This window comes from Panthera leo, chromosome B1 (assembly GCF_018350215.1).
Source record: "Panthera leo isolate Ple1 chromosome B1, P.leo_Ple1_pat1.1, whole genome shotgun sequence".
Taxonomy (NCBI): Eukaryota; Metazoa; Chordata; class Mammalia; order Carnivora; family Felidae; genus Panthera; species Panthera leo.
The window spans coordinates 147,307,263-147,334,249 of record NC_056682.1 but is presented as its reverse complement, the minus strand read 5'-3'; the positions used below and the strand labels follow the sequence as shown (position 1 = coordinate 147,334,249).

At 37.4% G+C, this 26,987-nt stretch overlaps 1 protein-coding gene and 1 long non-coding RNA gene across 16 annotated transcripts in view; one reads left to right on the top strand and one right to left on the bottom strand.

The window, feature by feature from the left end:
• SLC4A4 (solute carrier family 4 member 4) overlaps nucleotides 1-26,987 on the top strand; it is a 350,038-nt gene that overhangs the window by 251,684 nt on the left and 71,367 nt on the right. Inside the window, exons 13-14 of the mRNA XM_042936217.1 lie at nucleotides 10,952-11,085; nucleotides 17,983-18,254. Of these exons, the coding sequence (XP_042792151.1) occupies nucleotides 10,952-11,085; nucleotides 17,983-18,254 (406 nt within the window). The remainder of the gene's footprint in view (nucleotides 1-10,951; nucleotides 11,086-17,982; nucleotides 18,255-26,987) is intronic.
• Nucleotides 601-26,170, bottom strand: LOC122218163. Of its 15 annotated transcripts, XR_006201915.1 has the most exons (9): nucleotides 25,917-26,170; nucleotides 17,739-17,836; nucleotides 15,862-16,050; nucleotides 7,955-8,826; nucleotides 5,980-6,201; nucleotides 4,623-4,987; nucleotides 2,413-2,512; nucleotides 990-1,784; nucleotides 601-694 (listed from the first exon to the last, which is right to left on the bottom strand). It is a non-coding gene; the product is annotated as an uncharacterized LOC122218163 (long non-coding RNA). The 15 variants fall into 15 exon arrangements; XR_006201907.1 differs by lacking the exon at nucleotides 17,739-17,836 and having other exon boundaries at nucleotides 990-1,787; XR_006201904.1 differs by lacking the exon at nucleotides 17,739-17,836.

Genomic DNA, 26,987 nt, shown 5'->3' with positions numbered 1-26,987 from the left:
GGGAGACACAGAATCTGAATCAGGCTCCAGGCTATGAGCTGCCAGCAGAGAACCCAACGAAGGGCTTGAACTCACAAACCATGAGATCATGACCTGAGCTGAAGTTGGATGCTTAACTGACTGAGCCATGTAGGCACCCCAAGACTTAGCTGTAAAACGCAACATCTGAGATGAGGAAGAAGTCTGTTGAAGTCTATTGTTGATCCCTCCTAGGTGCATTAATTTCCATATGTGCAAGTTTTGGGGAAAGTAAAGGATTCTGTTGTGTGACACGTGTACTTATCATGGGTATTTGTTCTGTGATCATTGTCATGGGAAAGGCCTTTACGGTGGAGTAAGCAGTGTTCAGGATCCTGCAGACTTTAGGAGAAACAGAAAGGCTTTCAGCACATCAGGATGTTAGGTTGTCCACAAAAATGATCATTTGCTGGATGTCACTCCTAGGAGTTGACTTAATTCAAAGTACAAAATTCAAACCTAGGAGGACATTTGCTAGACATATTCTGCTTATTACAGATTTTGTAATCTCTTATTGATAATGTCATTGAAGCTGTGAACTCAATGTTTTAAAAGTCTTTGGAAATATTAAAGGGTATATTTTTCTGTCCCTTCTGAATTCTCTTTCCTTGAAGAAATGTATGGGCAAAGAACTGCAATTTTGTACTCGTAGAAGTCCGAGTGGGTGGCAGAAACACTGAAAAAGAATAGAAAATGAATGATTGTTAATATATATTTGTTGAACTGAATAGTCTATTATCTATTTCTTTTGGGCGAACTAATGCTATATAGTGAATGGATGCATAGATCTAAGTACTGGATTTATAGCTATAAAACAACCTGTCTGACTAACTAGTGCACACACACACACGCACGCGCACACACACACACACACACACACACACACAGCTCAATAGCTTTATAGTAATTATAGTAGTTACAGTTTTATAGTAATTTTACATATCCTAGTATTTTAATAGGAAACATTTTACCTGTAGTCGTTGTACTAGGTTTTCTTATGATGATGGATGACTTAGGTTGATATTTCTGTTGGTTTTATCTATTTTAAGGACGAGGGAGTAAGGTGATTTAATATGTTGAAAAGTATCTCAATACTGAAAGGACCTGTACTTGAACATACAGAAGTTTTGATGCTCTGAAGTAGAAATCTTGACTTGGCATCAGGACAACAAAATATTTTGTGGATTTGGTGCTAAGTCCCAGATCACTTCCCAGGCCCATGACAGAGGTTGATTTATTCCTTTGCAAGTATTTATGGGGTGTTTACTGTGTGGCAGACACTATTTTAAGTGCTGGGGATACAGATAAGTAGCCAAAACAGATAATAATCCCCATTCTGATGGTATTTACAGTCTAGGGTGTTGATAAGGCATTCTTTTTCTATGTCCCCAAGAGATACCAGTAGTGGTATATAGGGGATTATTGAGGGGGGTAAAGCCCTCTGGGTCTATTTGACCTTCTAAACACTAGATCAGAACTAAGCAGGACATTGGCACAGCCTGAAGTAATCTTCAGTTATATCACATGCCTTCATAAATGTGGCAACGGGTTATTCTCAAAAGCGCAAGTAGCTCAAGTGAGTCAACTGAGAATAGTGTCCTTGCTTTTAAAGCAGACAGCTCAGAGATAGTTCATATAGGGTCTTTATTGTCAGGCTACAAATAGACATGGGTGCTGGTACAAACGTGTTGTGAAAACACAGATGAGTCACTGAACTGTTGTTGTTTAAGCAACTCTTCTGCCAGCTTCTGTGCAGGAGGTCTTGCCTGCTTGAAGACAAAAATTTACAGTTAAGCATTTATTTCAGAGCTGAAAAAAATATATAAATTATAAGTAATATTAATCATAATAAAATATATGTATATTTAATCCCACATACACACCTGTGTGTATACATCTATCCCCCACATCATTAGAAGCAGCTCTTAGGAGCCATACATATGGATCATTTCCCATGGACCTGTGTTCAAAATAAAACAGTTGAAGCTATGATGGATCCAAGTACAATCAGTTTATAATGGCAACATCCATGACTGCATGAATCCTCCAAGTTGGGCCACATGTTTGGGCCATCAGGCTGCTCTGAGAGCACTCTAAGGCTTTCAGAGGAGGTATTCATGGATTCCTTAAGTGTGGCAATTAAAATTTAGCTTGGATTTCTCAAGTGACTGAACCCACTTTGCTAAGAGTTGACCTCAGATTTATCTTGGATCTAGCCCTGGGCTTGTGCCTCTTTTCTGTTCATATTGTTCAGCAACAAAGGACTAGAACATATGCTTTCTGAGGTCCAGGAATTGTGCAACACTCTTATTATCCTTCTCAGTATGTTCCACTGTAATAATGCTCTTGTCCCCTTGCCATGCTATGAAACAAACAAAAGGTTTTCAGCCTCACCATCCTAGAAGCATGTTCTTTCCGGAACCAACTCTGTGACCATGTGTGCCAGCTCATTGCATTGTAGTTATATTCTTGGTTGCCAGGCAGGTACACTGTTCTGTTCATTTAGATACTTCTGATTAAATTGTTAAACATTGATTTAACAAATACTTATGGATAGCTTAGTCTATGGGCAAGTTACCTGTACAGGGAACACTTTCTGATGTTCTGTGATAAGTCTCTATGTCACTTAAAAGTTGTTCTTAGCTTTATGGACACAGAAAAATCTTTGAACTCAAATTGACATTGTTAATTGTGAATGAGCATAGTCTAGAGTGAAGAAAGTCATTTAAATTTTTTCCCCCAGAGTAAATATAATCTTATTTTCACAAACCTTTTAGCAAAAGGATACAGTAAGATTTTTAGAATTCTGTGAATTTTGTGATATTTATGGAGCCTAACGGAGCACATTTTAAGGAAATTTGTCTCATAATAAGGAACATTTATAGCTGGCATCTCCAAATTTGAAGCTTTATTTAAACATACTGCTGTGCTGAGAATATTTAATCAATCTGCTGAGGTTGGAAATGTATCGTTTCTTATTCACATGTGATATTCCTCCATAAGATAGACACTTCTTTATGAAGGTTCTCATGTGCAGTTTATAGCAGTAAGAGTAAAGAAAATTGATAATTGCTTCATTGTAGTAAGGACTGTAGAGTAATTTCAACTTACCTAAATGTTGTGCTTTGGCACCAAAATGCATTTCTTTCTCTAAGTGGAAATGCAAGGTGATATGCTCATCTGCCTGACATAGTCTTCCAGAAACATATCACAGGTTTAAAAAATTAGGTAGAGATAGTCTGTTGGCATGAGGCAGTTGGGTTGTTGTGGTTGGCAAAACTAAATGTGCATTTGGTGACAAAGTAAGGGGCTTGCATTGTTTACTTGCCTCCAGTGTGCTGGCTGTTCCTTCTCCCAGGAAGCAACTTAACTAGATCATTTGCTTCACTTCATGTACAAGTTCTGAATCAAACCTGTTTGATTAAGGTTAAGTCAAATGTAACCGAATTTTTCACTTACCCGAACATATTTGGTTGGGTTTTTTTCAATGGAAAGACCTTTGTCAACTCTGTTTTCTTGGTGATTAGAAAATGATAGTGATTTGGGCAGGCTGGCAGTCCCAAATGTTGCTACCTTCTAAAACTATTTTGTGTTTGTCTTGAAATAATTTTGAAATGGCTTTATTTTTAATAAGATATAATTATGCACTGTAGAAAACTCAAACAATACAGAACAACTACATAAAAGGTAATTTTGCCCTTAAACTCATGACTCAGAAATAGCCATTATGAGCATTTTCATAAACATCTTTCCTACATCTTGCAGTGCATGTGGAAACAGATAGATTGATGTATAAGATTTTATATAAGTGAGATCATATACCTGCTGTTTCATAACATGGCTAGTATTAAGTGGAAGTTTTTCCACTTCAATGTGGACCTTGAACATTATTTTTAATGACTACATCTTTTATACACATGATGATACATGTCCTATAATTTACTTAATAAATCTCCTGTTAGTACACTTTCAGTTTTCCCGATTTTTCTCAATTATAAACAAACTGTGGTGCCTAACTACATTTTCATTCTTTGTAATTATGTCCTTGGAGTAAAATTCCTAGCAAATGTTTGCAGGATATTTTTTTGTATTTGTTTTAAATTACACTCCACAAAGGTCATCCCAGCTTTTACTTCTACCAATAATGGACAAGACAGTCCACATGCATGCACTCTTGCAAAAACAGGATTGTGTACCATATTTTCATTTTTGCCATTCAGTGGGTGGAAAAATGATAGCTCATTCTTACTCAATTCAGATTTCTTTGATTTTTAGTGAGGGCAAATATCCTTCCACATTTTTATTGGCTGTCTACACTTTGTATTTGTGTCCTTGGCATATTTTCCTTTTAGGTATTTGTTTTTTTTCTCATTGACTCATAAGAACTCTCTTTGTGTAATAAGGATATCTACCCTTTTCTTGTCAGAAATATCCCAAATACATTTTTCCTAGATCTATCCTGTGTCTTTTCACCTTATTTATGATTTCTTTTGCTATATAAATTGTAATTTTTATGTATTCAAAATCTTCAATCTTTTATGGTTTCTTATTTTCATTATATACTTAAAGAGGTTTCCCCACTCCAAGATTAGAAAAATATTTACCCACATATCTTAGTTCTTTTATGTTTTCATTTAAATTTTTTATCCATCTGGGATTAATTTTGTGTAAGGTTATACTGGCATTTGATGTTTGGGTACTTCAGATGATCTAGGTACCTATTCACAACTCTTCAAACAAAAAAGTATCGTAAAGCCTCCCCGTCTTGCCCATCCATTCTATCAGACTTGCAGTTGTGGCTCTTTGGTCAAGGTTTTGGATCACACTTTTCTTTAAGCAGAGAGCTAATTCATCTTTCAGCTTTTTCTCTTTCTTCAGTCCTGCTGGGCAGTGTAAACAGAAATCCTGTTCATGACGACAGAGCGCTTTTAGGCAGAGTAGATGGCAATAAGGATTTGGCAGCTGTGATCTGTCAGGACAGAAATCACTGATTTATAGGCTGCAGTTACACAGGTGAAATAAAAAATGAGGGTTGGATATCCAGTCTTCTTCCCCAGTGTAGATGGATGGTCTGTGTAACCCTAACAAATGTCAGCAGGTGGTTCTTATTTTGAGAGGAAGGGAGTTTTTTTTGAATTGGTGCACCTCAAATTTGAGCTGCATGAAAATCAACTGGGGAACTTTGAAAAAATACCAATTCCCCAGGCTTGATCTTCAGATATATTGATTTAATTGTTCAAGGTAGAGATAAGGAATCAGTATTTTTTCTTAAAAAAAAAAAAAAAAAAAGCTTCTCAGATAATTGTCATGTGACCTAAATTTGATTTAGAGACTTTCATCATTTCTTCACTTATTTTTAATCATGTGGCTTGGCTTTTAACTGGGGACCTGACATCAAAACTCCTGCAGATAATTTGGGTCTTGACTGCCTGTTTCCAATGGATGTGTTTAAATGGCATTAGGCTGTATCATTTTCCTTGGCTAAATTTCAGATTTGGAGACACAGCTAGAGAAATTTAATTTTATTATTCAACATTCCACACAGTTTGTATAAATTATAACCAACACAGGCTGAAATTTCTCTTCTTATGGTTAGAAACATTTTAGTTTTCTTAAAAAGCTTGAAATATAACAACAATGTCAGTGAATACTTTATCATTTACTACCACCAAAATATTTTACTTTCCAAGTTTTACTTGGTTGAAAATTCTCAAAGCCATAGAAAATTTTTTGTTTTCTTGGGCAGTTGTGTCACTTTTCTCCTGTTATTGCCATCCAACCCCCTCCCCCAACAGTTGTGATTATTATTCTAAATAATGAATTCCTTAATAAAAAGGACAGAAAACAAGCAGGTCATTCTTTAGTGTTATATGAAGATACTCAGTTGCAGTGAAGTCAAAATTGACAGTGTACATTTTTAATTTTTAATGTTTTGTTATCTTTTGAATGTGCTTATTTTACCTTAGCAACGACAGGCATGATGGCCCTGGTGACCCTTGTCATAGGTAGTTCGAAGATCTGAAACGCTGGTGTTACCAATGATGGTTGATTTTTTTTTTTTTTTAAAGACTCTTGTTCTTATGGTCTGACTTCTTTTATGCTTGATCTTTCTGTTATGGGACTTGTGCTGATTTTCTTGGCTGTTTTGCCAAACAGGGACCATCTTTGGTTTAACATCGTACCCTGATGTAAGCAGAAAAGTGTTCATACATTGTTTTGGATGTGGGTTTTGACTTCACTGCTGTAAAGTAAAACAAACTATTCTGTTGTATTATAGTTGATTCCATGTGTTTAGTAACACAAGGAATGAAAAGAAATAATGGCTGTAGCGTGGCCCCCTAAGGCTTCTGTTGATTTAGGATTTGCTCTGAGAAATATTGGAGATCTAAAGAGGTTTTTTTGCCCCTTTTCCTCTGAGGACTAATCTTCATCTTTTCTTTTATGTCACTCCTTTCGACTTTCTCTCCCCATCTTTTCCCTCTTTTGAAGAAAAGAGAAATAATAGAGCCAGGCTGGGAAGAAGGAGATGAGAAGTAGTGAAGGAAAGAAAACAAACATTTTATTGTATCTCTATTATTAGCTCTTTATATATTGTCTTTCTTAGTCCAATTATTCTGTGAAATAGCAATTGATTTTACAGAAGAGAGAGTGAGCATGTAGAGGATTTGGTGACTGGTGGACCTGAGATTTAACTCCGATATACTTCACTCCAAGACATGCTGTTTGCCCTGAGCCACCTGGAAAAGATGTTGGAAATCAGCTAGTTCAGCTTCCCATCTTATATCTAAACGAATGCATTGTGTATATGTTACTGTTTATAAAAAAGTTATCATATATCAGAGACTATACTAAACATTTTTCATGTGTTGTCTAATATGCATCCTAACTGTATAAGGCATAGAGAGATTAAGTAACTTGCTTAAAGTCATTGATTGAGTAAATGGCACAGTCTAGATGTCACTTTGAGATTTTTTTGATTCCAGAGTCCATTGTTATCCTCTACCATCTTGATGTTTCTCTTCTACATGAGGAAACTAAATTTTTTTTAATTATGGAATCTATTGTAAAATTGGTTTCCATACAACACCCAGTGCTCATCCCAACAGGTGCCCTCAATACCCATCACCCACCCACCCCTCCCTCCCACCCCCCATAAACCCTCAGTTCTCAGTTTTTAGGAGTCTCTTATGTTTTGGCTCCCTCCCTCTCTAGCCATTTTTTTTCTTCCCCTCCCCCATGGTCTTCTGTTAAGTTTCTCAGGATCCACATAGGAGTGAAAACATATGGAATCTGTCCTTCTCAAGGAAACTAAATTTGACAAACTTTAAGTGACATTCTCAAGATCATCAGTTCTCTGATGACAGAACAAAGTCTAGACTCTAGATTTCCTGACTGCTGGTTCTTTGCTCATTCTGTTGTTCCACAGTGGGTGGTATGTGCTCAGAAATGGAGTGAAGTAAAAGCCTAACCAAAACGGAGCTGTAACATTGTGCCACCTGGTTCTTCCACACCTCAGAGCTCAGCCACACGTGTCCTCATGGACTGAATGAGAAATAATAGAGGCAGGGAGAAACTGGGGGCAGAAGAGTCTTTATGAGTTATATCTATTAAAAATATACACACCCACACATTCTTTTCTTTCTTTATATTACTGAATCCTGAATATAACAAATCAGAAAAGCGTTTCTGATAGTTCACCTAATAAATAGGTTTAAATTCTTGTTAGTTAAACTGAAGTTATTCATTGCATGAGATTATTTTTTTACATTTCTGTATTGTCAAGACTAACAAATCAAAACGTGGTGAAAATAGTTCTTTTCTCAGAAACGCTGCAAGGATCTCTAAGTTTAAGCAAGTTTCCAGTGTAGTGTGTATAATAAATCACCTGTCTCTGTTTCAAAATTGTCAGCAACAGAATGGAAACTGTAGCACTTACCAAAGGATCAAGTACTGAAATAAAAATAATCTGCCTTTTAACAGTCACATGGTTTCCATAAATCAAAGCCATCTTCTGGGAGAAATTCCTTGTTATCTTTACTGAATGAGCAACAGCAGCTGTTGACCTTTGATAAGTGGAACCTAGGGTATGATTTGGGTATTTCTTCTTCAATTCCTTTAGCGTTTCCTGCACACCTACAGAGCACATGGAGGGATAGGGCAGAGCTTGATGAGAGGAAGAAAAATAGGAAGGCCCCGGAGACCCTGTGCTTTGCCCTCAGAGAGATTGATAGTGATGGCAAATCAAGTAGAGAATTCCCAATCTTGCATTTCTTCTTTCTTCCTTCCTGTTCTGTCTCACGCCCAGGTGGTGCTGTATTTTGATACTGCAGTAGTAATGAGAAATATGTCCTTCTCTGTGCTTGGTGAAGAATGACACAGTATAACTCTACCTGTCACATTCACGCAGAGGGTGGCTTGTCTTGCCACATGGGGAGCATTCCGTTCCTACCCTTTCATGTTACACACACTAAAGTCAGTCATGAAAAAGATAAATGATAAAGACGTTTAAAAAAAACCCGATGTCAATGCACAGGAGGTGGAAAACTGCACTTCCAAGAAAACCCCAGCTGAAGCCAGCATACTTTGTATCCTTTCTATGGGTGAAGTCGTGGTTGGGCAGGTACCCACACTCCAAAGACTTGTCGTGCCACATTGAACATGGTGGACTTGTTCATATCACTTAACTCTCCTGAATCTCAATACCTTCACATGTAAGAGATCAAAACTATTTGTTGGGCACAAGGGACTGTCTTGTCTGCATAAATGCAGCCTGGTTCTGCCAGCCTTGTGTGTTATTCTTCATTCTGTCTGAAAAAGAAGGAGGTGGATACTCTGATTATGTGTGGAGTGGTTACAAAATATTGAGATGACATTCTTCAGTCATGCAGTAGAGCTCACGGCCATGGAAATAGGGTTCCCTGTCCTCCCCCGCTCCCCGCCCTGCCTGGATTTCAACCTAGATTTCTCAGAAGTTGTTCTGAGTTGTGTCAGAATATAGATACTCTCAGTGTGAGAAGCTAGTCTTATTTGTCAACCCTTGTTTTTTTGCCCTGTCCCCACCCCAGCCCCATTAATACATGATGCTGTTTTAAAGGATTTTTAACTGTTTTCTGAATTGAATGGTACCCTTCAAAGAGAGGATGTGCTATTGCCAGTGCCATTTTAAGCATAACATTGGTGGCTCTGATGCAGTGTAAAAAACATTTTGGGTAATCATTATAATAGGGGTCTCTTAGGAAGGCTTTTGAGTAGGTATAGCACTTGATGTATTTAAGTTCTGTAGGTTGAATTTTTTTTTACTTCTGTCATTCAAACTTTTATTACTTAAAAAAAAAACATTTTTTTACTTGAGTGTAGTTTACATACTATTTTACATTACTTTCAGCTGTTGAAAGAACATAGTGATTCAACTTCTCTGTGTGTTACGCTGTGCTCACCACGAGTTACCTATCATTTGTCACCATACAATGCTATTACAATGTCATTGACTATATTTCCTGTGCTGTGCCTTTTATTCCTGTGATTTATTCATTCAATGCCCGTAACTTGATTAAAAAAAAATTCTGTGTGATCATTTTGTTATATGATGGGTGAATGAAAGTTGCTGGAGAACTTTTGGGGCAGTAGAAAGAGGTGCCTTAGGCTCACAGGCAGATAAGTTAACTTTTTATTGGTGGGGCGCAGGGAATCACTGAGGGGTATCACAGATTATCCAGAAATCTACTCTGCTCCAAACAGAGGGTAGTTTAGATTAAGAGATGGCTTGCTTTATGTAAAAACATAAATCATGCTTCTATGAACAGGTAATTTGTTACTCAGTTGAAAGGAGAGATCTTCCTGGCACCATTTTGTTTTAGTATGATTTAGTATGTTTTAGTATGATCATAGACCCTATGATTAAAGGGTCTCTTGTCACCTTTTTATATTTAAAAAGGTCACCCCTTGATATAATACTATTTCAAGTTTAGATCCTCTTGCAAATAAACATGTGCTTTTCTAACTAAAATTTGAACTATGAAAAATAGAGGAAATGGGCTAGTTTGCCATCATCTGAGGCCTTGGTCCCAAATGACATGATTAAAAAAGTTAGGGTAATCTTTTAAGTCAATGATACTTGATGGTTCATCTTTCTTTGTTCTTGTTAGCCTAAAGGAAAACAATGGGTTGGGTTTCCAGAGTTATAAGTACAGGAAAGTGTGGCCACAAAGATTTAGTTATTCATGTTCCTACACATGTATTTCATCTAAAATAAATTAAAGTTCTTCTATCAGTTTATATTATATACAATATATATATAATATAATATGTGTTATATATATATATATATATATATATATATATATATATAAAGATTTTTTTTTTTAATTTTGGAATTGGTATGTTAGAGATTGCAGGATGAAGGGAAAATAACTTTTTGTGTCTTCTTTGCTCCCCTCTCAAATCTTTCCTTTAGAAAAAATAGCCTTTGTGTTTAAAATGTAACTACTTGTAAGTACCTGCTATGCGCAGGGTGAAATCAGGCTGAAGCAAACACTGAAGTTAAACACAGAGAGAAAAGCGTCACCCAAAGTACTAAATCATTTCTACCCACTTGGTGGGATTACATAATGTGATTTTCCATACAGAAGCTTCAATTAATATTTTTAGAATGGATCAGAGTCACCTTTTGCCTTCTGTAGTCAACCACCAGTCATTATAGTTACTGTAGTTTTTTGGAACAAGTCAGCCCTTCCAGTAGGGAGGAATGACTAAATCGTATGTGAAATAGATGGTGATATTCATACTGGTAAGAATCTCAATTCTTTGTGTCTATTTTCTGCGTTTGGTATGGCCTTTGTAGTAGCATATTCATGTGCTTAATTTCCCTAGTGGCGTCACACCTGGGAGGAAGAAAGGTGTGTTTCTCCTAACAGTTCTCTTCTCTTTCTATCAGGGCGTGTTGGAGAGCTTCCTGGGCACAGCTGTCTCTGGGGCCATCTTTTGCCTGTTTGCCGGTCAACCACTCACGATTTTGAGCAGCACAGGACCTGTCCTTGTCTTTGAGAGGCTTCTATTCAATTTCAGCAAGTATGTGTATACATGTCTAATTATAAATTAGGATTAATTCTAGAACACAGTCTAGATATAGCACAGAATAGTAATTAGGTAGATCAGAATATGGGCATTTTGAGATTTGGAGGTTGAAAGGCCCTTGGAGATTGGGTAGTCCAACACTCATTTTACATTTGATTCAGCTGAGGGCCCATATGTTGTACTATCTACTTGCCCTCATCATTATTCTCTATCCTTCTAGTCCTGCTTTGTGCCACAGGGGCTGACCCAAACACTAAGTCTCCTTTGCCCTCTGGCTTATTGTTGGGTTAGACTAGTGCACGAGTAGGACAGGAAGGGAGGGAGAGAGGTCAGGGTGTGGGTCCACCTCCCTGTACCTCACAGTCCCTGCTTTAACACTGCAGTCTGGCAGTGGCTTGTCCCCTGAGTAGAGCCTCTGTACAGTGGCTCCACTGGCCTGGCTCTACCCTCACTAGGCTCTGGTGACTCTCTTCCTTCCTTGGCCTTTTGAAGCCAGGAGGTAAAAATGGCTCCCTGATGTTTCCAGTTCCTGAGTACTTTGCCATTCTCTGTTACTCACACATCTGTAAATAGCCCATTTATTAAGTTTTCCTCACAAACCCATTTGAGAATGCCATCTATTTCCTGTCATGATCCTGGCCGACAAGAAATGAAATGTCTTGTTCAAGGTCCCATGGCTCATTAATGAGAGACTAGTTGTTCCAGTGATCCACTGCTCCTGACCCTGATTCCAGTGTTCTTAACTAAAGATTCATTACAAGAGTCAGCTTAGTAATAGCATTTGTTGAGTGTTGATCACATACCAAATATTATCCGAAGTGCATTACATGTACTTCCTCATTTCATTCCTGTAGCAGTGCAATGAGGTAGGGACCATACCCTGTTTTATTATTTTTATTTTTATTTTTAAATGTTTATTTATTTTTGAAAGGTGGTGGGGAGAGAGAATCCCAAGGAAGCCCCACACTCATTGTGGAGCCCGATGTGGGCCTTGATCTCAGGACTGTGAGATCATGACCTGAGCTGAAATCAAGAGTCTGATGCTTAACCAAATGAGCCACCCAGGCACCCCCACCCCCACCCCCATACCCTGTTTTATAGATGAGAAAACAGGCAGGGAGAGGGTAAGTGCATTGCCATAGGCCCCATTACCAGTTGTTGGTAGGACTGGGATTTGAATTCTGCTTTCTGACTCTGGATACTATGCCTCTTATGGAATTACTATACACTCCTAATGGGCATAACAATTGTGATATCGTATTTTCTTTTAGAATTTGATGGATCATTTTAAGAAGGAGAAAATCTAGTTAAGCGAATTATCCAAGTGGCCACATTAGCACACAAATAAATTCAAAATCAAATTGGGTATTCTGGCCTCTTTCTAGTGAACTCGATACCTCTCAGAGAGAATTGCCTTTCCCAACAGACCTCAATCCTTAGGCAGATTGCAGAATTTCATATTGACTTGTTGGAATTTCCATATTCTTATATTGTTATAAATTTTTAAGATTTTGTTGTTGGAAGTTTTGTTACCTACATGATACCTCATGGACTCAAGGGCTGATAGAATAGCCTTTGAAACTGTATGTTACCATCAAAAGCTATCACAAGATAGAGAAGGCGGTGAGAATTTAAAACGAGTGTTTTGAAAACTGGGCTGAGAATATCAGCAAGATCTTATGAGAGTTTAAAGCAATAATGTGAGTTTTCTGTAGCTCATCACTACAAATCCCTCCTCCATCATAATTCTCAGAAGGACATTGGAAAGAATTTCTATTCGTGTCAGTTTATAGAAAGTCAAACCATTTTTATATGTTTAAGAAAACATTGTGTGAGACAAGAAAGCTTTTGTGGAAAGATGGAACAAGCATGTACTATAAACAGGAACAAACATGTGCAACCTTTGCAGAAAGATTTATTGGATGCAATGTGATCAGAGCCTTAATATACAGAAAATGTTTGCATCCCAGTTTACTTTAGATAATTGTAGGATAGAGATTATTTCCTTTCACTAAGCAAGTTCCTTTCTCACTTTCCCTTCTGTTTCATCATAATTGGTAATGTAAACATAGTTCCAAGTGATTTGAAAACAGTTGTAAAGCAACAAGAAACATTTGAGAAACTGTGCTTTAAATTCATCACTGAGTAGCATGTGGTGCTTTAAGGCAAACCATGTCCTTTTGTTCATAATGCTGTGTCATTTGCTTCTGTATTGTAACAACAGTGCTAATATTTTGTTTAGATATAGAGTATTTGTGTAGATCACTATTTCTCAAAGTGTATTTCCTCAATGATTAGTCCCATTTAGATGTTTCATAGAAAAAAAAGCTCCTGTGATCCCCATAAATCTGGCAAATGCTGTATATTTGCTTCCTCTTAGTAATTCATTTTACATTTCAGCTTACTAAGGGATCTGAGAAGTCCTTTAGTAAAGAAACTGCTTTAGTCTGTCTTGCCCAGATTTCCCCCCAAAATATTTTACCGTTTTTTTTTTTGAAAAGTAGGTAAATCTTTGTTTTATAGCTTCAGTGGACTCAAGCGTGACTCCACATAATCCACAGATTTCCCTCTGACGTGGAATACAGGTTTTAATGTTTGCCCTATAAACTGGAGAATCATTAAGGAATATGAAAGATGTTCTGTCACCTTTTAAAATTAGTAACAGAATGACAGCTTACAACTTTCCAAATGACAATTGTAGTTTTTTCCCCCTAATTCTACAGTCTTCTTTGCACTGTTTTTACACATTGTAAACCAGTAACAGAGAATTAGATACCTTTTCTTTTCCTCATGCAAAGAATCTGAAAGTTTTTTTTTCTTAATGTTTACTTTTGAGAGAGAGAGGGAGAAAGATAACGTGAGTGGGGAAGGGCAAAGAGAGAGGGAGACACAGTATGAGGCAGGCTCCAGGCTCTGCTCTCAGCTGTCAGCACAGAGCCTCATGTGGGGCTTGAACCCACACAATCCGTGAAATCATGTCCTGATCCAAAGTTGGACGCTTAACCGACTGAGCCACCCAGGTGCCCCTGAAAGTTTTAACACTGTGTCTAAGCCATGTAGAAACCTCTAATTCAAGTTGGATTTTAGCCTGTATAATTGCATTTAGTCATTCAATAATTTTTTTCCTTCTATTCTTTGAATAATTTATTTAGAGGCCTTCAAATGATTGTTTTCTTCTATTATGTTGTTGGATTTATTCATGTAGTTTAGGGAGTTTACATTTGTCAGTGACTTGAACATTAATTTCTGTAGCATGCCTCTGATGAGTTCTTCTGTTTGTCTGTACCTTGGTTTTATGCTACTCAGAAACTATAAGTCAAAATATCTAGGAACACTGTGATATCATAAGGATATAAACCCATTTTCTCATTTGAATTCACCATAGTTTCTTTTGTCTCTACTATCATTTACTGTTACTTTTTATAACTTAATTGCTATTTAAACTTGGCACTAAAGGGACTGATAGTCTTATTGGATGTAATATTGCCACTTTATTGTAGTCATTACTGTTGATCAACTTGTTTTAAAAAGTTTCTCATCTCTTATTCCTCTTTCTTCTTGCTGCTGTAAACATATCACTTTTATAATGAAGTGCCATCGGTTTTAGTGATTTTATTTGGGTTATTCTTATAGAGCTACTCTGGGAATATTTAAGTATTTTAGAGCAGCTATTTTGGTATATTGTTTAGATCCTAAGATTTAAGTTTATATAGGCATTTTTTCCCTTTGTACTCAAACTGAGTGTTCCTAACCATTAGCTGGTTATTGGATTTGTTTCTCATCCTGTCCTATAAACATCAATTCTCTAAACAACCATTAGCATTCTTAGGACAAATCAAGACTGCCCTGTCATCTTGTTAGGGAAACAAAACTAAGTAATTGTTTAAAACTTTTTTATTTTAAGAAAAAAGTTTGTTGGCTCAGAAGTAATAAAACTGTTTCTTAGCCCTGACTCCGAGGCTTGATTCATTGTGTGTGTGATAATGTAAATTATCTCAGGTTCCTAGAATTTAGCTTTTTCTATAGTCTACTTATCTCACAGAGACAAGCATAGGATTAAGCAGTGGGATTGTAGATCTAAAGAGAACTATAAGGGAATGCAAAAGATGTCCTCAGGAAGATTCCAGGATTGGGGCGCCTGGGTAGCTCAGTCGGTTGAGCCACTGACTTCAGCTCAGGTTATGATCTCACGGTTTGCGGGTTCAATCCCCACGTCAGGCTCTGTGCTGACAGCTCAGAGCCTGGAGCCTACTTCGGATTCTGTGTCTCCCTCTCTTTCTGCCCTCCCTTGCTTGCACTCTGTTTCTCTCAAAAATAAACATGAAAAAAAAAAATTGAAAAAAAGAGAAAGATTCCAGGAAATCCATAGGAGATAACTTTCTGCCCAAGTGTTAATAATCTCCTGCTTTGCCCGTTGGCTAAAAAAAGAAAAAAAAAAAAATAATCTCCTGCTTTGGTATTATATTCCAATTTAGGTGATTTGGTGAAAAGAAGGAAAAAAAAGACAGTGATTTTAAGGTCCACCCTAAATACAACTCAGGGGAATGATGGTGAAATTTTTAAAGGACCAGTCCAAGAATGCAGAGGTTTGGTTTCTGGTCCAGCTCTGCCATTAAAACCTTGGCATTGGATAAATGACTTAACTTCCATTGGCCTTGGAGTTCTCATCTATAAAATGAGACATATTTGACTAACTGGTATCTATATTAAGATTCTCCAGAGAAACGAGACCAATATAATAAAGAGATTTATTATAAGGAATTGACTCACATGATTATAGAGACTAGCAAGTCCGAAATCTGTAGGTTGGGCCAACAGGCTGGAGACCCAGGAGAGCTGATGTTCCAGTTCACATTCAAAGGCTGTCTGCTGTAGAAACAGAAAAGGCCATGTTCCATATCAAGTCCAAAGGCAATCTTCTGGAGAATTTTTTCTTGCCTGGGGTTGGCAGGTATTTTGCTGTGTTCAGTTGAAAGATTTGATTAGATGAATTTCACCCACGTTATGGAAAGCAGTCTGCTTTACTCAAAGCCTACCAATTTAAATGTTAATTTCATCAAACTCATCCTTATAGAGATACCAAGAATAACATTTGGCCAAATATCTGGGTACCACATGATCCAGCCAAGTTGATGCATAAAATTAACCATCACAGTATCTAAGGAACTTTTAATTCTAATATTCCATAAAATTTTCACTCAGGATCTCCTGGCTCTCTGTGAGAATACTTAAGTCATGGCAGTAACTGTCTCAAGTCCAAAGCCATAGGCATGCCTTAATTCATCTAGCAAGTTCTCATTGGAAACATTTAATATGCCAATGATTGTGTTAGTAAGAGAATTTGAATTTTATTCTATGAACAGTGTGAAGCCATCAAAAGGTTTTGAAAGGGGGTAGGGAGGATCTGATTTACATTTAAAAAGATCATTTTGGCAATAATGTGGAAAATGGCTTTGAGCAGGGCAAACATGGATATCAGTAAGGACGTAAAATCAAGCAAAGACTTCCTGGTGGCCCAAACTGGATTGGTCGTGGTGAAGGTGTTGATACCATACCTTCAGGAATATATTAAAATACATCACTATAAAAGATACTTGTTTAAAATCAAAGCTGTAGAGCATCAAGTATGCATGGTCCTTGATTTATTTCTTTTTCTCATAGAAGAAATATGATGACTACTGTTTGCTTTCTCATCATAAATGATGAGAAAAAGGGGCTGCTGGGTGGCTCAGTCGGTTGAGCATCTGGCTTTGGCCCGGGTTATGAACTCATAGTTTGTGAGTTCAAGTCCTACATCAGGCTCTGTGCTGACAGCTCAGCGTCTGGAGCCTGCTTCAGATTCTGTGTCTCCCCCTCTCTCTCTCTGCCCCTCCCCTGCTGTGCTCTCTCTCTCTCTCTCTCTCTCTCTCTCTCGCGCGCGCGCTCTCTCTCTCTCTCTCTCTCTCTCTCAAAAGCAAATAAGTAAACATTAAAAAAAATTTAAATGATAAGAAAAATACTATAATCTTCACATAATTTTAAGAGAATCAGTATGAAATGGTAAAATGTCAACACTTGGCCCATATTTTCCTAAATGTGAGCTCATTTACTTAAAAGGAATGGAAAGGGCTTTGAAAAACAATGGCCTCCTTTGATGGAGGCAGCCTGATCTAAGACTACTGTGGGAAAGGAACAGACCAAAAACAAGGTGGTCACAAGATACTTCACACACCACTTAAGCAGAAGGATACCATGTCCATGAACAAGCTTCACAAGAAGGATACCATGTTTGTGGTTGCATCTGGCTATGACACAGCAAGAGAGCCTTTCTTGATCTGAGTACAGTGTAATTATCCTATTTATCCTTAAATACCTGGAGTTTTTCCTACAACCCCCAGCCAGAATTAGTTATTCCTCTGTGACACTCTGTGGGAACCTTTAGATATCACTTAGTATTTTCTGGTGTGATTATGTTTATCAGTTTGTCTCCCTCAGTAGATTGCGATGATGTGGGAACAGAGAACCTATTTATCTTAGTGTCTTCATTAACCAGCGAAGCTCACAAACATTTATTGAGTGCATACTGGGTACCAATGTGACACTTTCAAATTGTTTATTTTCTAAACTCCATGAAGGCAGAGTTTGAATGAGAAAATTGAGTTATTTACCTGCAAATGGTATGACTACTTTTGATGTGCCATTCTTAAACTTTCAGGATTATTTCTTTAATAATATCACGAGACCGAATCCTTAGATTTGGTATTTTCTGGATAAAATCAAGAATGAGATTTATATTTAGTGGCTAAAAGTGATCCTGTATTTTTTGCAATCATTCTGCCGTCATTGGGTAGTTTTATATTACTCTTTGTATTCCATGGCGGAGTCTAAAATACCTTTCTTTCTTCTTTCCAGGGATCATAATTTTGACTATCTGGAGTTTCGCCTTTGGATTGGCTTGTGGTCAGCCTTCTTGTGTCTCATTTTGGTAGCCACAGATGCCAGCTTCTTGGTTCAGTACTTCACTCGCTTCACAGAAGAGGGCTTCTCTTCTCTGATTAGCTTCATCTTTATCTACGATGCTTTCAAGAAGATGATCAAGCTAGCTGACTACTACCCCATCAACTCCAACTTCAAAGTGGGCTACAATACTCACTTTTCCTGTGCCTGTGTGCCTCCTGACCCAGGTGAGGACACCATGCTTCATGTTGGTGCTTACCCTGTGTTTGGAGGAAGGTGTAGGCTCCATGCATGCAAGCTTTCAGCATGGTATCATGATCATCAGTAAAAGGTTTTATTTTATTTTCTCTGAGAAACCATCCTGCCAGATTTGAAGTTTTATTACCTAAGGTATCTTAGCCACGAGATTCAATCAGGAAGAGAAACCAGGAGCTCTGAAATGAACTCAACTTTGAAATTAGCTCAAACTGCAGTATTTGCAAGGAAATTTAGTGTACATTATTCTTCATCTTATCTGATAGCTGAGGAAACCAGATCCAAATATTAACATATAAGGGCCAGACAAACCCAGTCCTCTGAACTTCTGTCCCATATTTTTCTGTTTTCTTATTGCTCTAGGAATCTCTTCCTGAAGTAAACTCTAAATAGATTATTTTGAGCTTATAGAAGAAACAAGATACTGTTGACTTTATAGAATTTGAAGCATGAAGTTGAAAAAGAAGTTCAGATTGTAGTCTCTTAGCGGTAAAGAGGAGCCTTATAGTTCATCTGTGCTAGACCATGTAAGTAAGAAAGGAAAAGAAGAGATAAGAGAAAGAAAAGAAGGAATGTTATGCTCTCAGGGAAGATTTATATTCTAGAATTAGGAAAGATATAAAAGTAAAAAGTAAGTTCTGGGTAAGGAATATGATTCTATACACCCTAGCACTCTAGTATCCCTCTAGCCACACCTGGGTCAGCACCAGGGCTTTTTCCCAAAAGGTGCTCAACTTGGTCTTTGGATTTTTTTAGGGTAATTCATCATTTTATGATATGGAAGGCATTTGGAAGAAAGGATTCACTTTGGGGAAAGTTGTTTTATATCTGTAGAAGTTTGTGTCAGATAATTAAATGGTAATAGTGTTAGTTATCCCAGGTCATGCAATTAGCTACAAGTTATTGTCCCTTAAAATAAAAACTGATACACATTCCATGTAGGTCTTGTAGCACCAGGAGTACAATAGCGTATGGGGGACCGTGTAAACCTGAGCAGAGATGTAGGACACATTCATGCAATATGCACCTTTACGTATAGATTCTGCAGGAAAACCTCTCCATGTTTACAGTAAGACAGACGTGGGTGTATCGTAGACTAGAATGCAGACAAAATGATTATGAGTTTAAAAACAGAACAAAGAATTTTAATGCTGATGGCAAGCTGTGTTAGATTGCCCTCAGATATTTTGGTGCTGTATTTGCAATCTTCTCTGCCACTTGGGTGGAGAAGCCTTAGAAGACCTGTATGCATCTTGAGTGACGAGTGACAAGAGAACAGTATCTCCCTAAAGTTGGGTTGGTCAGTAACACTGATGAAAAGATAGGTCATTGTTGGGCTTTGCACTCATGGATTCTTTTGTCTTATTTAAGGACAATCAACACACATTGACATAAAGCGCATGCTTAAAAGCAGGAGTGCTGATTCATAGGGGCACTTGAACCCCAATGTTTATAGCAACACTTTCAACAATAGCCAAACTATGGAAAGAGCCTAAATGTCCATCAACTGATGAATGGATAAAGAAATTATGGTTTATATACACAATGGAATACTACGTGGCAATGAGAAAGAATGAAATATGGCCTTTTGTAGCAATGTGGTTGGAACTGGAGAGGGTTATGCTAAGTGAAATAAGTCATATAGAGAAAGACAGATACCATATGTTTTCACTCTTATGTGGATCCTGAGAAACTTAACAGAAGACCATGGGGTAGGGGAAGAAAAAAAAAGAGGTTAGAGAGGGAGGGAGCCAAAGCATAAGAGACTCTTAAAAACTGAGAACAAACTGAGGGTTGATGGGGAGTGGGAAGGAGGGGAGGGTGGGTGATGGGTATTGAGGAGGGCACCTTTTGGGATGAGCACTAGGTGTTGTATGGAAACCAATTTGACAATAAATTTCATATTAAAAAAAAAGCAAAGTGGAGACAGGTATGAAGTGAAAATGTAGGCAGCATGAATGACATATAATCACAAAAGCTTTTTATTATTAAAATGTGTACTGATGACAAATATTTCATAACTTAAAAACTGCTTAGAGAAGAGTAGGAACTCAATACATGATAGATACTATTATTAGGATCAATTAAATATGCTTGAAACACAGATGTTACCATTACACAATCATATAGAACTTTTCCTAAATAAGAGTAGAATAACCATCCATTGTGTACTTTCAGGGGAAGTCCAGACTATGCGCATTCAAACTATTGGCTCACAGACATACTTAATTGTGGGATTTTGAACTTTCTGTTTCATTTATTTCTATCTTTATGTATTTATATGTCACTATTTCTTTATGAAAAAAGTGTGTAATCTGACTTCATAGGCAAGTCTAAGTAGTCATACAGTAAATTTTTTAAAGGAAAAAAATACTCCTCACTTTTTTGAGGTTTGAAGTATTCATAAAGCCAGATGAGGGCTTTGTCAGCACACCTGTCACATAGAAGGTCTACTTACCTGAGGCTAATGGAAACTGGGGCTCGTTGTTTTAATTGGATGCTGGCAGAGATCATAATATAGAGCCAAGGAAGACATATTTGAACGTTTTAATTGTCAAAAATACATGAAGATTTTATGTGTAACTTTCCTTCCTAGAAGGACCATTGTTTTCTAGAAAATGTCATTGTGAAGCTTGAAACCTGCATAGTAAGTAGTCACTGAAGTGGAGATAGATGGCTTTTCCTTTGACCTGTTTTCCCCAGCTTGTATTGGAAGTCTGTCTTACAGAGTGAGGAGTTGTCTTGGAAGGACTCTGGCAGTCTCTACTACCTCCAAGTGGGACCAGTAGTGAAGTGTAGCAGGGCTTTGAAGTCAGGAAATCTAGTATTTAAGCCCCGCTTGGCTAATGCTCTATGTGCGACTTCAGGCAAGTTCCTTTTCCCTGGGTGCCTCGCCTTACCTTCCTCATTGGTAAAAAGGGGTTAATAACTGCACCTACCTTATAGAATTGTTATATTGTGTGGAAAAACTGAGGTATTTTCTAGTACAGACAAAGTACTTAGGACGGTTTCTGGTATGTAATGACTAATTGCTAACTGACACTGTTACTGTGGTTATTATTATGTATTAAAATTTAAGGTTAGTAAGTACGAATGATGGAAAAACAAACCAGTCTTCATCATGCCCCCTTCTGAGCAAACACTATTGGGCAGTTGGCTTATTTTATGACAAGACTGTTGGTTGCACCCCATATTTTTAGAGTTGTCCAGGTGAAAGGCACTCATGAAGGATATGAACATGAATGGGAGGGATTTCCTAAACTATGGAAATAAAATGTCTGTGGTTGGGAAAAAAGGCAAGTGGATATCTCCACTTTCATGATAAACCCTTAAGATTAGTGATTGTGTGTTTCTCTCCTCAAGATCTTAATACTTTTTGAAAGAAAACTATATACCACCATCAATTTAGTACTTTATGATAGCAAGTTGAAAAATGATAGTTATAGAATAATACAGTTGCATGTACAGCTAGAGTAAGTATTCTAAAAACAACAAAAGCCTGGCCTTTCATCGCAACATGCACTCCTAGTAAAAGAATTTAGTCAATGAGTCAATAATATTTAAACTGGCGGATTACTTGTTTTTCAACACTGGGACGTGTGTAACAGTGAACCAGCAACTACACAGATGGAGACATAGCCTGCAAACTGAGAAGTGATTGTACAGGAAAGGAAATAAGGCTCACTTAATCACTATGAAAACTTGATTCACAGCTACAATAAGACTGTGAGTTTTTTGTGCTTTGTGAAGACAACTCTTCCTCCTCTTTTCCTTCCTTGTCTGTCCTGTTCTCACTTGCTTCCATAAATCTTCATCACTTCCTGAGTTTTCTTTTCTTCATGCATCTTTCTCTCCCTTCCTTTCATCCCATCTATTGCTCAGGGACCAAAGTCGTACTGAAGAACTAAGGAAGCCCAGTTGCAAGCACTAAAAAAAATTAGCCGTGTGGTTTGACAAAGCAGTCAGGGTCAATACATGGTTTTTGTGCTAAAATTTCTCTTTCTTAGAAATAGAGTTGCTATTAATTGATGGAGAGGTAATAGAGGTTATATCCCCACTGCGCCTTGATGTTTACATAGCAGAGATGTATAAGAAAGATGACTCAGTTCAGAAGCCAACAGTGCAAACTAAAAAATGTCCAATTAAAGGACAGTCCACAATATTACATTTCATCACCAACATCCCAATTGGGGAAACTGTTAGCGCGATAAAGTGTGAACAATATGTGCTTTGGAGTAAAGGAAAGTGACCATGATTCAGGTCTAACCAGCAGTGTGACCATGGGCTAGGCTAATTACCTAATTTCTTTGTTTTTCTTAACCTGTGAGCTGGGTTAATAATTGTACCTACTCTTAAAAGTTACCATATGGATTAAATGAAATAGTATATGTAACATTTGCCACCTAATAGACACTGAGTAAAAAATTGTTTTTATCCTTATTTCTCCTTTTTCTACAAAAGATGCCCCAGTCAGTTTAATCTTTTAGTTGTATTTTTTTAAAGGGGTTCAAACATTTAATTTTCCCTGAAATTTTCCTAATGGAATATACTAACTAGGTTCTTACTAGAAGCCTCCCCCCCTCAACCGCAAGTTAACAACTAATGTGCTGTTGTAGATAAATATGAAACATTGGAGCCATATTTAAACAAAAAAGTGTTAAGGAGTTCAGTACGTAGTATTTAGATCATTTAATATTATTCCATTGAATCTCAAGTCTACAAAAGTGTTATACACTATATATAATGTGGAAGAAGGCTAGAAAGTCCTTTCCCCTTCCCTGAGGGGAAATGTTCATTTCTTTTAAGTTGGTCTGATTCACTCAAAAACAAATGACAGAATTTTGTAAATAAGGAATAAGATATGATCTTTCTTCTTTCTTTTCCCCCTTCTCCTCTCCCTCCTTCTCTTGCCCTTTTATTCCTTTCCTTTCTACTATCAACAAAAATTTATAGAGGATCTTTTTCATTGCTTTTTAAGAATTGTGCTACTTCAGTGAACTAGACTACACACACACACACACAATCCACATACACCTATACACTACACCACACACAACCCTATACACCACAATGCACACACCTATACACCATACCACACACACCTACATACTACACACATATACACCATACCACATACACCTATACACTATATCACACACACACCACACACACACACACACACACACACACACACACACCTATACATCATACCACATGCATCTATACACCACACACTTGCACTTACATATACACCTCTACACAACACTGCACACACACACACCACACTGCACACCACCATACCACACACACATCTATACACCATACACATACACACATCACACACACCTGTACATCACACCACACACACACACACCCCACATATACACTGTGCGCACACATACACACAAATATACTCACGTTGCTTTTTATAAAATGTTTTAAAATGTGTTGTTTAAATGTAGAAAATAGTGTTAATTACTTTTTGAATGAATGAGGCCAGATTTTCATTTGACCTACACTTTAGAAATACATTTCCACTTAAGTACCTGTGTTCATTTGCCTGATGTGTCAAGGTTGCAATGAGTGTGCACTCAAGGGCATATTAATATTTTAGAAAGGGTCAAAATAAATTTTCTAACCAGGTGTGGTTTTATACCTGGAGGGGAAAGAAGCCTTGCTAAAAATGATAAACAAATTAGAGAAGAAAGAAAAACTGCCTCAAGGGAGTAGATTCTATACTTTATTGTTAACAGAAGGGATATATTTTATTGATTCATTGTTGACTGTTCCAGGGAGAACATGCTTAATAATGGATGAATGATTAAGAGGGATACTTTCTCAAGTACTGAGACATCATGGTCTATAGTATCTCTAAGTAAAAGATGGCTTTTTCCCTGAGTGAAACTCTAAGACCAAATGATTGAAAGTAGCCATGGCTTCCATTTCCTTTTTTTTTTTTTTTAGAATTATTTATTTATTTTGAGAGAGACAGAGACAGGGAAGCAGGGGAGGGACAGAGAGAGAGGGAGAGAGAGAATCCCAAGCAGGGTCTACACTGTCAGTGCAGACCCTGATGCAGGGCTTGAACTCACAAAACTGTGAGATCATGACCTGAGCTGAAACCAAGAGTCAGACGCTTAGCCAACTGAGCCAGGTACCCCTGGCTTCCATTTCTACACCTTTGTTTTATTCACAGCATGAGGAGGCCTCCAAATGATCTAAAATGGTCGTCACTAGAGTGGAATTTCATTATCATTCCTTTCTATATTATTTTTCTATTAACTTAATAAATGCTATGCACCAAGATGTTGCAACCATTAAAAGGAACTGCTCGATTGTGTCTCCTGTGGTCCCATATTATAGTCGATATGCGTTTTGTAATTAGAAAGCCCATTAAAAGAAAATTAGGAAATAAAAGATAATCCTAATTTATCTTCCATGACCTGTATCATATTCTATGCAATTTTATTTTTATTATGTATCATTCCCTCTTTGGATTATAAAGTAGGTTTAAATCATAGACTAATGGTTAAACAGGAAGTACTAGGCCTTCTGGTATAGAATGATTCAGGCTTTGCATTTGCAAGGATACTTTACCAGCACAGCTGATGTTTTATCATTTATGGTACTATGATATTTTGAGAAAACCATAGAAATTTGAAGCATCCATCATTTTAGCTTCCTTTTACTCACCTAGCCTAGTATTTTAGCAGTTTCTGTGAAACACTTACAGGACTCAAGAGGGGAAACAATGAATTTGGATAATCACCAGATCTGTATAATTCTCTAGCTGTGGGTTCCAAGAAACACACATTTGGAAACATAGCCTGTAGTAATGTGTATACACATCTGAAATGTAGTGATGAGTGGATATGGAATAGAAATTTTTTGTGTGTGAAAATAGTGACTAAATAATGTCCCACTTAATAGTAGCTCAGCCCTTTAACTTCCAACGTGGTATCATAGGTGAATGTGTGAAAAAGTGTCCACAGATTGGAGTGTGTCATAACTTGAACTTGTCTAGTTACAGTGAAAACCTAAAGCATGAGGCTTGGCAAAAATACTTAGGAAAATGAAGAGTATAATAACAAAACGTGAAGAAAACTTTCTATTTGTTTTAAGGCTCAAGGCTGGGATGGTGGCAGGTAATTTCCCTAAGAGCTATTTCTCCCAAAGTTTTCCTCATTCACCTTGTCATCCTTCCAAAAGCCATTTTTGCCCTTTTATTGATATAGACATTTAAAGCATAAATATTTGATTTTATTAAGAGGTGTTCATGTGCTAAAATTACCCAGGATCCTCAAAGAAACCTGACATGACCATGCAGGCAAGAAGCTTATTCAGTTTTATTCTATGTGTTTTCTAGTTACTCAGTTTCCTCAAGATGTTGCTTGAGTAGAATGAATAAAACATTAAAATTTCATTATTATAGAGAATACTCTTACATTTTTTGTTGCTGAGAGCAAGCTAACCAGTTCTACATTAATCCTAAGAAGCTATGTTGAGGGTGTAGATTCAGATTTGGCTAGTATTTATTAAGCACCATCCAAGTGCCATACATTTTACTAAGGATTTTAATAAACTGTATTTCAATATCTGTTATTATAGTATATATGTATTCAGTCATCACAAACCTTGTGAGGTAGCAGACTTTTTTCCAGGGGTGAAATTTTGCTTTCTTCAGGTCATAAAGCTGATAGTCTCCTTAGTAACCATCTGTTTCAGTTTTACCTGCTATTGTGCTAACAGTTTTTCCTACATTGTCTTATTTAATCTGCACGGTAACCTTATGAGATAAATGGTTTCAAATCCCCCTCCACAAATGAGGGGCCTGTGGTCAAGAGAGTGAGGTGACTTCTTAAGATTATGCGGTGAGGTGGTTTGGGGACAGTTTGTTCCAGAATGTGGTGGAGCCAGAGTTCTAGGCCAGTTTTCTTAGCATTCCTTTCTCTTAACTTGTGATGTGGTGGTGCATGAAGGCAGACAGATCTTTTGAGCCTTGGTGGTTGTTTCTTACTCATAGTTTACTGTGTAGCCTTTGTATATATCCCTGATGTAAAGCAGAGGAGTCATGGGGTAGTTCCTGGGGCGAGGTACTGGAGGATAAAGAAGAAGGACAACCTTACAGGTGCAATTGAAATTTCTTATGCAGGAGGTATACTAACACTGACATGTGGATGTCACCTTTTTTTCCTGCTTGTAGCTCCTGTAGCCTGATCTTTCCGTAGACCTCTCATTAAACATACAGGGGGAAAAAAAAGCCAGCTTAAGATGGAACACTCACAGGCACATTTTTAAATGTCTATTACTAATGGTGTTCATTTCCCCTGTTCCAGAGGATCAGCTAGAATTTGATACACAGGAAGAAGGATCAAGAAGTGAAAATCCAAGGGACATAAAACGACCAACCTGTGAAAACTCCCTGAAACCAAGTGTGGGACACAGACTGTCCCAGTGACAATTGGCTAATTCTAACTGAGCCAGATTCCTAGGGCAAAGAGTTTCTTTGCTGCATAAGCCATGGTGCTGAGCAAATAGTGAAGACAGACAAAGTGCAGTGTGTTTATGATTTTCTATTTGACCTTTTCAGAATCCTGATTAAGGATATTAAGAATTCTGTATGCATAGATCATTCTGCACTTGGTTGCCAAAATACTTGTATTGTATGTATCTGGATCCAAATGGTGAACAGTGGCTCTCACAGA